At 39.0% G+C, this 12719-nt stretch overlaps 1 protein-coding gene across 4 annotated transcripts in view; it reads right to left on the bottom strand.

Moving 5' to 3' along the window:
- Positions 1–666: 666 nt before the first annotated feature.
- dmxl2 (Dmx-like 2) overlaps positions 667–12719 on the bottom strand; it is a 157972-nt gene continuing 145919 nt past the window's right edge. For all 4 annotated transcript variants that reach the window (XM_078530216.1, XM_078530217.1, XM_078530218.1 and 1 more), the window contains 5 exons: positions 11007–11084; positions 10576–10667; positions 9946–9998; positions 3774–3991; positions 667–2227 (listed from right to left, as the gene is read on the bottom strand). In XM_078530216.1, the coding sequence (XP_078386342.1) occupies positions 2018–2227; positions 3774–3991; positions 9946–9998; positions 10576–10667; positions 11007–11084 (651 nt within the window). In that variant the 3' untranslated portion in view covers positions 667–2017. The remainder of the gene's footprint in view (positions 2228–3773; positions 3992–9945; positions 9999–10575; positions 10668–11006; positions 11085–12719) is intronic.

Here is a 12719-nt window from a genome sequence, read left to right as displayed (position 1 = left end):
TGGGAAAGTGCAAAGCCAGCATTGTGAATAGTAAATGTGCACAGTTGCTATTGTGCACACAAGACTCCTGCTGTGTGCAGGATGGTTGGGACACCTGGACTAATAGTATCTCACTTTCCAATTACCCATGAAGTTTATGAAAGATTTCTTTGCGTGTACATTAAAGTTGAGTACTATGACCTGGATATTTGGATGTGAGATGATACATCATAAGAACAAGGCCCAGCTATATAAGTTATGGACAGACCTCTTGTGAAATTGGCCCTCGTGTTGGCCAAGAACACAAAAGGCCCAGGACAACTTGTGCAGATGTGGAAGGTGGCAAGTGTTGAAAATTTCTACAGGCAATTTTATTTAAAAGGTGTGCGCTAATGACAGATGTGCTACTATTCCACCTGTTGACAGCATTCAAATAAAGCTCATTGTCCGTTTTGGAGTCTTACATTTTTGTGGGTCCCACAAGCTACAGTAGGATTGACACTTCCATCTTTTAACTGTAAGAATTTTTTTCAGATCTGACAATACTAACAAACATAAAGAGGGGAGACAGTCACAAGAAGGTTACCTTTTGAGTGTCACTCTCCTGGGACTATATACATCAATTTTGAATTCTCATGGAGTAGTGCTATTTTAAATAATACAAAAATAATGCAGCAAACAATTAGCTACACACATTAAAAATAATTTATTTGACTTACAAAGGTAAGCACAACTATTGTTTTAAATACAACTTCAAGCACAGGATGTAAAATCCATATTTTGCTCAGTTCACAAAGAAATGCAATGAATTTGTTACAGACACAGACACTAATTATAAGCAGAAGACAACTTCACAGACATGTCAAAATATTGGTTGAAGGTCCTCAAATTTTACTTACCATATTTGTTAGCAACATGTACATACTGAAAACATAAAAATACAATAAATTAAACTGTATATTACAGGCAAAAAAAGCAGACAATACACAGCAATGATTACAAGTTATGTTAATTCACAGATCAAAATAACTTAATTGGTCATAATATTACATAAAATGTTGGGCCAGTTAAGCCAGACATTCATCCAAGGAAATGCAATCTTTTACACATCAATAGAATTCTATTTTTTAAAATACCAAGATTTGATAGCTTCCTTTTAATTAGAGTGCAATATTCAGATTTAATACATAAACTAACAATAATACTAATCCAGAATGAACAAAAACAAAAAAAAAATCTGGTTCCTTTGACTTTCAAGTATAGATAAATAATGCCATCATTACACTGTCACACTTTATAATGTAAAGGCAAACAGTTTGTAATAGAAGTCCAACAGTCTCAGAAGGCTTAATAACAGTGTGCAAAAAGATAAAATAGCTGTTTCAATAGCTTTAACGTGTTGAGTGATCAAATTAAAATTTCAGAAATAACTATAAACTGACGTAATTAATCTGTACATCTTAATGACTCTGGATCCCATTTTTTGCAAACACTTTTTTGCTTTGTAGCCTTCAGATATGACCATCTGCCTGCTTCAGGGTCACTGAAAATTCCTTCTGAAGAAAAATTAAACTAATGAATTCAAATTTTATAAATTAACTCACACCATCATTACATATGGGATTTCCCAATACAGTGCTGATGGATTTTAACCATGGGCACATGTTTTAGTCCATACACTTACAGTACGCCAAAAGATTTTGCATTGTGTTCACAAAGCATTACCAACATTCTGCAACTGCATTGCTTTTAAAAGAATAATACAGTACATGCATGTCTGCCCTCTGGGTTTATAATAAGAAATTCTTCAAGTCTTTATACCACAACGCCACACTTTACTTCTTTAAATGTCTGTCTTTTGCTTTATATATATTTCAAATCTGCTCATATCCACTAATAAAAAACTTCTGCAAAAAGCTCAACCTTGGGTCACTTCCCATTCAAACACAACTCACTAGCAGCTTATGCACTCCCACAGCAAATGTGAGATGCCCATGTTTCTTAATAACCAGAAACCAAAGCAAGCAAGCCCAATAAACTACAGGATGTCAAATATTCCAGCAGGGGTATTAAAATAGTCTGGCAAAACTCGTGTCTTCAAAGTTCCATCTGCTCCACAGGAAAAGATACGATTGGCTGGCTTGATTTCCAGCTGCACAACTCCTGCACCTATGTTTCGAAAGATTGACTGTTTGGCATGTTCATTGGTAAATGAATGAATTAATCCATGACCTGTTAACCTCCACACCTGCAAAACAAAGAGCTGTATGTTAGGAACAAGGTTTGATAAGAATACCAATAATACTCTTAAGTTCATAAACCAATTCATCTTAGTTCAAAATCACTGAATATGTCCAAGTGTTCAAGATGTTGGTTCTCAATTTATTTTAAAGTTGGCAAAAAGAGTGATTTATAATATATTCTTACACTTACATGGGGAGGAAGACAGCTATCTAGAGTTAAAATTTTAGGTTTACTGATTGCTCCTTAAAATGATCAAGTATTTAATCCACTTTAGACAAGTTACTCAAGGAAATATACCAACATTGAGTGATTGTATCTGGGTTTAGAGACATTATCAGGTGCAGCCATAAGTGCTTCAGAGTAAAAGGGTGGGGAGAAGATAGTGTGTGTGAAAGAGGGAGAGACAGACACAGAGAAACATTACTCAAGAACCTGGACAGCGAAGGAGGAAGGAGACAAATATATAGGGTGATAACAGAAAGGAACAGAGAACAGTGTCAATTGCCAAGTTCACAATTGGGATACAAGAATGATAGAAAATGAACAGGCAGAACCCTGGCAATAATACCAGCACACAAAGAAGTGGTGCAACAAAACTCATTGTTGGGCCTGAAAACGGATGGTAACATTGGGTGACAGCAAGATGTCACCTTTTTATTTTCCTTAACAATCATTCTGTGGCCGCACACTCCGACCTCCAATCTCAGGTAATCAGATCCTTGGATCAATAATAAAGTGCCAGATCGCATCACTAACAATCTTACATCTATAGTGATAACTATGCCAAAAAATACCATTAAAACACTGATGGTATACAATACTTTAAATCATTATTTTTTTTGCCATAAGGCCCAAAAGTTTATTAAAATAAACTACTCTTATTACAGCCAAACTAATCTTGGGAGGTACAAATCCAGGGTACAAGCTGTTTTATATTTGCTCACAAACCTGGAATTTAAAAAAAAATCTGAGGCAATGCTCCCATAGCGTATAGTCAGTGTATGAAGCTGAAATACATACTGCTGCAGTAGAAGGCTCTGATTCCAATTTTGTCTAAAGAATCATTACTGGGGAGCATCAAATAGCTTTGCTAAGTATTTGAACACACCATAACTGACCAGGAATTATTAGATGCTGACAATAAGTTATAGTATGGGCATTATGGGACCAACATGCAGACCAATAGGTTTGGTATTTTATAGCCTCAACTTACAAATACTATGTAGCTCAAAAAGTCAGCGGCCCTGAAAGTCCAGAGGCTCAATCACAATAGTAACAACAGAATTGTATCCACTGGCGTCCTCCAGTGCTGACCTCATCAGATTCACAAGCAAATTCTCGACTTGTATAATTGACCTTCAGGGGCCCCATTCAACTGATCTTTTTCTGTAGGGTGAGCTTAGAAATAAAATGGATGTAAACTATTTTCGTAATCTAGATCAGAGCATTAAAAAATGTAGCCTTGGGTAGATAACAGCGAATAGAACCCAAAAGCTGAAGCTTGAGATAAGTATTTTTTGCTAAATACAACTTTTTGCCGGAAGCCTTACCTTCATATTCCCTTCTGATGAACCTGTAATGAAATAATCTTCTGTGGAGTGCAAAGCAAGGGCCTTAATAGCAGAATCGTGTGCCTGAAATGTGTGTAGCAACTGCCTCTGCCTTATGTCAAAAATGCAGACAAAGCCTTTCCTGCCTCCAGAAATCAGAAGTTGCTGCTTTGGTGCATACTGAAGCACTGTGGCACCATTGTCATGGCAGACAAAACCTAACAGGATTAAAAGGAGAAAAAGAAATACCTTCAAACTCAAAATTCATTGTTAGCAGACCGTAAAAATGCACACAATCCACCTACATGCAAATTCTTTTTTCTTCATTCTTTTATGGGATGTGGGTGTCACTGGCAAAGGGCAGCATTTGTTACGTGTCCCTAACTGCCCTTGAACCGGGGTGACCAACTCTGGTTGATAAGGGACACTTTGCCATGGTTGGGTGTGGTGGGGGGGGGTGCGGTGGTGCTAGTGGTGTTGGTGCCGTCAAGTCCATGACAGCTGGGGGAAGGGTGGTGTTTGCTGGCGAGACCCTTAGGAGTGCTGCTGAGACAATGGGAAAGGAGGGACACTCAATGGATAGCGTCAGAAAATTTATACAAAAAATAAATCTCTGTTCAACAATTTCAGGATTTCCGAATTTAAGGGTTTAAGAATTTGTTCAACGTATAAGTGGTTCAACAATTCTTCTGGATCTTGTATTGGTATGACCTTCCTGAGATCTAGATTTATCACTTGGGTGTTCTTGATTGCAGGCGTATTAGTATCTTGTGTATTGTCAGAGTGCTGATTTCCTGGTGGTCTTTCACAATTTCATTCTCCGAGTCTATCTTTGGATGTGTTTTGAACACAGTTGGGCTGCTAGGTGTTATATAGCTGTACAGTTCCCTTAGCTAGCTTCTGTTCCTTCTTAACATCGCTCTACTAGGCAGTTCCGCGCCTGCGTTGTGGTCGGACACCATCTTCATTCTCCCTTGTTTTCTGAGAAGTTTTTCCTGTACTTCTGAGAAAAGGGACAGGTGTCGGCTTGGCAAGGTTGTCCTAACCGCTGGTGACCGCTGGTGACGGAAAACCCATGTTCTAAAGGCGTTGCTCTTAAATGTCAGATGGCAATACGGAGATCATGTTTTGGTTCCATGTCTGCCATGGATGCACTTGAGGTGTTCTTCAATTGTATGATGATTGGAAACTTGGAAAACTAGTTATTGACTAGGATAGCGAATAAATCTGTTGTGACTTTAGACCAAGGGTATGATGGAACTTCACTGGGGTAGTAAAGCTTCTTTGTGTTGATGTGGCTGGTGTCTCTGGCACGCTTTGCACATCCTCACGGACTTCGCGATATTGTTGTTAATCCCTGGCCATAGACCCCAAGCGCCCTGTTTGCTCTATGTCCATATGCCCCTGATATAACTGTAACTATTTCCTGGCGAACAGCTTTGGATGCAACCTGTTTTCCCTTGAAAATCCCACCTCCTAAAATACCAGTGTCTGGCACTCCTTGTATTGTATCAGGCCAACCTTCTACAATGGCTCTCCATAATGTCTTAAAGTCATAGATCATTTGTGGTTTCCTCTTGAAGCTGTCTGCAATTGTGTTGACCAAAATTCATCAGATTAATGTTAAGCACATCTATGTCAATGTCAACCTGGTCTACTTGTAGGTCTAATGGGACATTCAGTTTTCTTCAGATTGGGTAACCTGCTCAGTGTATCTGAAGTAACCATTTTCTTACCAGGCTTGTACCAGACTTTGAAATTGTGGCCCTGTATTTTTATCAGGAGTCATTGTAGTTTGGTGCACACTCGTCAATGGTTTGTGGTCAGTTTCCACAATGAATCATTTACCAATTAGGTACATGTGGAACCCTGTGATAGTGGACACCAGAGAGAGTGTCTCACGCTCTATGTTTGAATAATTGGATTGTGTTGGTGATAGATTTTTGGAATCAAATGCAATTGGTTTACCATCTTGCATAATGCAGGCTTCTGACCCTTTTTGAGATGTGTCGACCTCGAAGATCATCTCCTTTCTTGGGTTGTAGTATTGTAGAATATATGTCCCCCCTGACAATGCCTGTTTAAGTGACTCAAACACGTGTTGATGGTCCTCCTGCCATACATATGGAACATCCTTCCTTAGCAGCTCTCTAAGTGATGACGCTCTATCAGCAAAGTTGGGTATGCACGGTGCTAAGAAGTTGAAAAATCCGAGGCAGCTCTGCAAGTCCTCTTTGTCCTGGGGAATAGGCATGTCTTGTACATCTTTGAGTTTGCTTGGGTCAGTACAGATGCCATAACTTGAATAGATAGAACTGGAAAAAGTTAATCTGATCCCATTCACCTGGCTTTTCTTGCTGTTGAAGACGAGCATAATGAGCAGCTGCCATCAGAGTGTAGATTTCGATCATAGTCTTCTTTGGTTTTGCCAATCACCTCAATATCATTGGCGATGCATACGCATCCAGGGACATTTTATGTTTCTGTCTATATGTTGCTGGAACAGATCCTGACTGATGGATAAGCCAAAGGGTAATCTCTGGAAACAGTTATTCTCCGAAGGGTGTCTTGAAAGTAGTGATTTTTTGAAATCCGTCTGCCAAATGAACCGACCAATATCAGTGTTTGGCATCCAACTTGGAGAAAAACCTTGCTCCTGAGCATTCGGGATTCAATGTTGGAATCTTCTGTGGGCTCCTGTTTAGAATGAGATTTGGACGTCTTGGGTCTAAGCATACCCGATCTCTGTCTTTTTTTTTGCTACGCACGTGATGGGCCTGCACCAGTCGGCGTGCTGATGCACATGATAGATAATGCCGTTATGCTCTGTGTCATCTAACTCACTCTTTAGCTTCTCCTGTAGATGCACACTGCACTTTCTAGGAGGGGCAATCGATGGAATTTCATCTTCTGAAGTGTAGTACAGCATCACCACTGAAGTTCCCTATCGTGCTGAATAGGTCTCTAAGAACATCTGTTGTAGGTCATGGATTGACTCCATGTGATTATTCTTGGATTCTGCTGCTGCAGTTGGTATCTTGGTGATTTCAAGTATGGTCACGATGTTAGTTCTGTACATGCCAGTAACCCTGCGACTGCTGGTCTGTTCCTATCCACCAGGTAGAATACTTGCGGTTTCCATGCAGGCATGTCACAGCTGCATTTCAATGCCAATTACCAATGCAATGGATGGGTGATTCATTGTACACAAGTTAGCTTACCTGTCATAGGTTGTATCATTGACTTTCAATGATCCAGATATGTATCCTTCAGGATTCTGACATAAGATATTCGTGGTCACTCCCGTGTTGACTTTGGCTGTGAGCGTGTGTTTGCCACTTTCCTTTGGGCATATGATGTTGATAGTAACGAAAAGTTCCACTGTTTGACTTCATCCACACATTGTCTCACATTCCCAATGTGGAAAGCCTGTTCATTTTCCAGTGGAGGATCTTTCCGCTCTGCATCTTCATTGTGGTCTGTCTTGCCGCTAATCTTGTGTATGTGCTTCCACTTACGTGAATCTCTGGTGCACCCCCTTTTATTGCTGCCAGTATGCTACATATACTTTTTGCTTTGTTGCACCTTACCTCTGGTCACACCTCTGGAATCAAATTTCCTGCATAGGTAAGCCCAATTTTCTTTTACACTGCATAGCCTGCAAAGATTTTGGGACACAGGACAGCTTTGTGGCGGGTGCAGCAGACACACTTCCCACGCGACTTGCTAGCTTTCTGCGTCCTGGTTACCATACCAATACTGGAAGTTGCACCTAATGCTTTCAGCTGTTGTTATTCAGCTACAAGGGCTTCAAGTTTTCTGCTATCTTATAGCAGTGTGTCAATATCGTGACTTTTCTTGTCCTCCAAGAGATCTTTTTGGAAAGCTTTAATTGGCGCTGAAGCTATAACCAGCTCCATTATTTGTTCAGACAGCTCAACTTCTGAGAAATCAGTCCTTGCCCTGATCACTGCACTTTATGATGAACTGATCGATTGATTTTTGTGGCTGTTGTCTGTAAGCTCTGAATAGTATATTCTAAAGTTCAACTTTACTAGCTGATTCTCCAGCATTTTCCACAGCTTGGCAGGATCCTTCTAATCCTCCTTAGACAGGCTTGAAGTGTTGACTCTGTGCAACTCCTTCTTTCCAATAGCTATCTTAATGTTCACTACTTGTTTACCCAGTCCTGTGATGGATAAATCTAAAAAGCATAGCCCCATCCTTTTGTTTAAAAAGCCTAAATTTGGATAGGACATCTGTGGCCTTCTGGGGTATTTGGTCATCTTCCTGATGTTTCCTGTCTTTTATGAATGCTGTTGATGTGTAGGAAGTTTGTAGTTCCTCTACTTCACAGGGAAATTCACCAATGCAGCTGCTGTGTAGTATTGTTTTTCTCTCCCTCTATTTTTTTTTGGCTGGAGCTTGGGTTTTTTCTGTTTCATGTGCTTTCTGTCTTTTGCGTGGAAACGGCACCCAAGGATGTCGTGATGGCCCTGCAGCTTGTCCTGTCCGACTCAAAATCGACTGCCCAATTCAAAATGGACTGCCTGATTCACCACTGTTCCGGCTACCCCACAAATCAGGTACTCACTGCTCTGTAGAGGGACTCTGCCTCTTAGAGTCTTTAATGCAAATACAGCCTTTGTACAGCACAAAATCTTGTCTGTGGCTTTTCTTGTGATCTTCAAATCTTCATCGTTTTGCTCAAGAGGAACCACTGCTGCTCACCATGTTTGCCAATCTTACACAGGGCTGGTAAACTAAACATAGGTTCGGTTTATTTGAAGATCAGCAGAAGCATCTTTTCAAAGTCCAAATCGAGTTAAATGTCAAAAAACAGGCTGAAAAATGTCCAGAGGTTAATCAGCAGTCTAAAAGGGCAACCAGAAACTAATCTTGATATGCTGAGTAATCCTTCCTGCCTGTTAGCGTCACAAGTTGCTAACCAAGTTTATCTCACAGCAAATCAGAGGTTGAGGTTGGCCAATATCACAAAAGGATCCTTATTTAAATATTTATTCATTGGTTTACATATTTCTGGCATACACCCTTGGCAGCTACACAGCAGCAAGCTCCAAAATGGCAGGCAGTACCCTTCTGTTACAGAATGAGCACATAAAGCCTAGGCAAGTGACACATAAGCCCAGTAATAACCTCTTCTAGGGAGATACTACACAAGTTGTCACTGAGATGGCTGCTTTTGCACCACTCCAATATACCATTCTCAAAATTTATATATTGCAAGTTCATGTTTATTATAGGTGACGTGTGTCAAAGCCCCCATAAATGGTTGGTGCCATTTTGGTGCATGTGATCAATCAGGTAACAGCAATTCTTGATCACCCTGATGCGTCGTATCAAATAAAGCTTTGATTGGACCGTTTCTGAAGAGTTATCTAGCATAATGATTAGTTAAACATTCACATATTATCATGATGTCACAGGAGTCTGCTAGTTAATTTAGAACAGCCTCCACCAGCATGGCATCTGCCAAAGTGAGGTAATTTCACCTCAAGAGTAGGGTATGGACCAGCTCTCTGGCCACCTAATCTGCCTGGCATTGCTCTGTCATGTGTCACCTTCTGTTCATAGGATTCCTACTAGAAAACTCTTCATCACATTAAATGGAGCTGGAGACAAAAAAAATAATAATAATTGGGAATAACTGGCACGAAGGATCACAAAAGCCAACAAGGGGGGAAAAGAAAAATCAAACAAATTCCAGAGAAGGTCAAAAAAACATTTAAATTACATCTTGCCTGAAGATCTATCCCCAGCAATTCTGGATGGCAGGGCCCTGAATTTCTTCAGGTGCATAAGATCCCCCCACCAATAGGTGGAGAAGACTTTTATCCTATCAACTGGGTGGAAACAAAATCTTAGTTCCAGAATTGAGGAGGCTAATTATTAAACCAGTACACCACCAAGAATACCAGAATAGCTATGGCTTCTGACCATAGGTTAATGACAATGCTTGTATGTGTGGAATAAGTTTGGATTTAGGGACAGAAGTCAAAATATGGTAATCTTTTAAAGGAAAATGTTTTGCACTAATTGTCAAAAAGGAATATTTTCATAGAATATTACTATAATGGAAAAAAATGCAAATTAAATGCATAATTTTATCACCAACAAGAATTTTATTAAGAATTACAAACAGTGATCTTACCATGCACAAGACTATTGTGTGGTGAAATTAATGTATCCCATAAACAAACATTTCTGAAAGAAGAAACAGAAAATGCTAGTTAGCACATTAGCTAACATCCTCAACATCACACTGAAATTCAGGGAAGACAGATGTAAGTAAACAATTTCCCAGAGATTTCCATTCAATGTAAGGGCACATTATTCATTTCCAGACCCTGGACACTCCTATCATCCCCACTAAGCTACAGCATCTGGCAGTGAACCCCACGCCAGATCCACTTGCTGCTGAAGGTTCCTTGTGTCACAAACTTTAATGTTATTTCAATCTTATTTTTAAGAATAATAGAAGGCAGGGGAAGACATATCTCCTGCACTGTACAAAAATAAAAAACATCTTCTTTCACATGGCAACAGGAAAGATTCAGGAAAATGACCTGGGTCAGAGCTCAACCCTAGCTATGCACTACAGGATTAACAAGTTACAACTTAGAAAAATTAGTTACAGGAATAGTTAATAAATCAGAACCTATGAAGAAACTATGTTAGTACTTAAATAGATGGAGAATTTTTTTTTAAACAATGGCTTTTGGAAATACCCGTTTTTACATCTGGGGACAAATTTTTAATATCTCATTATAGTTCATTGTACCTGCTGTCATTAGATTGTCCTGCTGTGGTAATGAGACTTGAGGAGGTAACGAATGCAAAGTCACCAGCAGCTTTACTGTGACACTGCCAGCTCTGCAATTAAACAAGTAAAACCTTCTTATATTAACACAGTATTTCAAAAGAAATTCTTAACCAGCATTTCTTTCGTCAAACTTTGCTTTGCTTCCTGAGGTGATAGTTCATGTTGTTACAAATTACTGCAACAACTCTGTCCTTGAAATGCCACAATCACAACACATTTAATCAGTGTGTTTGGCTGAAGTTAGAAAATTTAAACTCATCTACAGAAGGCACTTGGAAATTCTGAACGTGTTTTTGGCACGTCTGCAATATCTTCAAAGAAATTATTTATTTCAACAAAAGAAAAGGCATGTGTTCTTAACAAATTACAAGACCGTTTATATAACTTACAAGATAAGGTTTAGGATTAGATCCAGTTTGGTTGACTTGCCAAAGACTCAGAAAACCTTCTCCATCTGCCACCCCCAACTGTTTAGGGAAATAAAAAAAAATCACTTTAATAAGACAGTCATTAAAGAAACAATTTGAATGGAACCCGTTTTTCTGGCTACAGCCTTCTTTAGGGAAAAGTACTGAATGGAGTAACCAGCTACGCATTCAAATGTTGTTTGTTGTACTCAAAGAACAGAAACACTGTACGTGATAGTTTGGTCAAGCTAACAGAATAATAGCCATATCCTGTAAAAGACTTTTACAATTCTTCAAGTTGCTAGCATTGATTTACATTTAATATTTATTAGGAGTTAGAAAGGATATGTTGAAAATCATCTTTCTGAGAAGCAAAAGAAGAATATCAAAGTTCAAGTGGCTGAATGGAGAATAAAAAGCATAAACTGAGCCAATCCTGAATAATTCTATATCAGTATGCCATTTTCTCAATCTACATTTCTCTAATTACAACGAGCAAAATATTTAACAAACTACACCTACAGTTAAACCAATGCAAAACTCTGGTGAAAGCAAGTAAAGATTTAGAAATCAATGAAAATTATTTTGAATACATCAGGATACTGTATCCTGAAGTTTGATGAGCTCTAAATGTTTTCTGCTGTGTTAACAACTAAGAGTTAAATAATGATTCCATTAGTGTATTCACATGAGACCTAGCAAAGCACTTGCTCAATCAGCTTTGGGCTCATCCAGGTTTCTCAGTTTTAAAATTCCTCCAGTGTTCAAACATCTTACTTAGCAAATCTAAGAATTGTTTGCAAATAGCTACTGGGAAAAAAAATAGGGGATGTTGTAAAGTATGTTTTTTCTCCTTTTCATTTGTCACTTTCTATGGGATTTGTTTAAGTTTTCCTTTTTGTCCTTTCATGTAGTTTTTTGGGAAAAAGAAATAGCTCTCCATTTCATATTTTGATCAATACCATTATCTGCACAGTTAACCATTTTAAAAAAATACATGAATAGGCTGGCTTGTTGTACATGGATAACCATTTCAATAACATAAAAAAAAGTCTGGATATCAAACCTTCAAAAACAGAACCGGATTGAAGTAGTAATAAAGATGACAGAGTACATTCAAGAGTAACCTATTCTGTAAACGGCAGTCCAAACTGAGCCCATAATATGTGATAAAAGCTCTGAAGAAGAGACATATGGCTCGAAACGTTAATTCTGTTTCACATCAACTCAAGCTTCACTACTCCCTCACAGAAATGAGGACCTGTAATTAGAACACACTTAAGCATGCCCAAAATCCAACCATTCTGAACAACCTGGGAGATACAAAGGTCAAAATTAACTTTGCAAATCCCTAGACCTGGCATTTTGCCTGCCCGGTACCCTTCTCCTCTATGGCATACGCATTTGCTTACTTAAGTGCTAACAAGGCGCACACCTGGGGGACTACAAGACCCAGTACGCTAATGAAGCTGGTCCTTCAGATCAGGGACATGAGTCCAAACAGAATTAGAGTTTTTGTCAGCTGCCTGCAAAGATCATGACAGATCTGGCTTTTGGTGGTCTCAATTCAGTTTCTAGTGGGTATAAGTCTAGCAATATGACCAATTTGACACAGAAATGTCCATCAAAAGCCATTGGATGTTTGGTGAGAGAGGAATGTGAAAACGCCAGAACAGGAATAGGAACTTTATTACT

The sequence above is a fragment of the Cetorhinus maximus genome, chromosome 26, assembly GCF_964194155.1.
Source record: "Cetorhinus maximus chromosome 26, sCetMax3.hap1.1, whole genome shotgun sequence".
NCBI lineage: Eukaryota > Metazoa > Chordata > Chondrichthyes > Lamniformes > Cetorhinidae > Cetorhinus > Cetorhinus maximus.
Note: the sequence above shows the minus strand (reverse complement) of the source record. Positions and strands in the feature narration are given on the sequence as shown.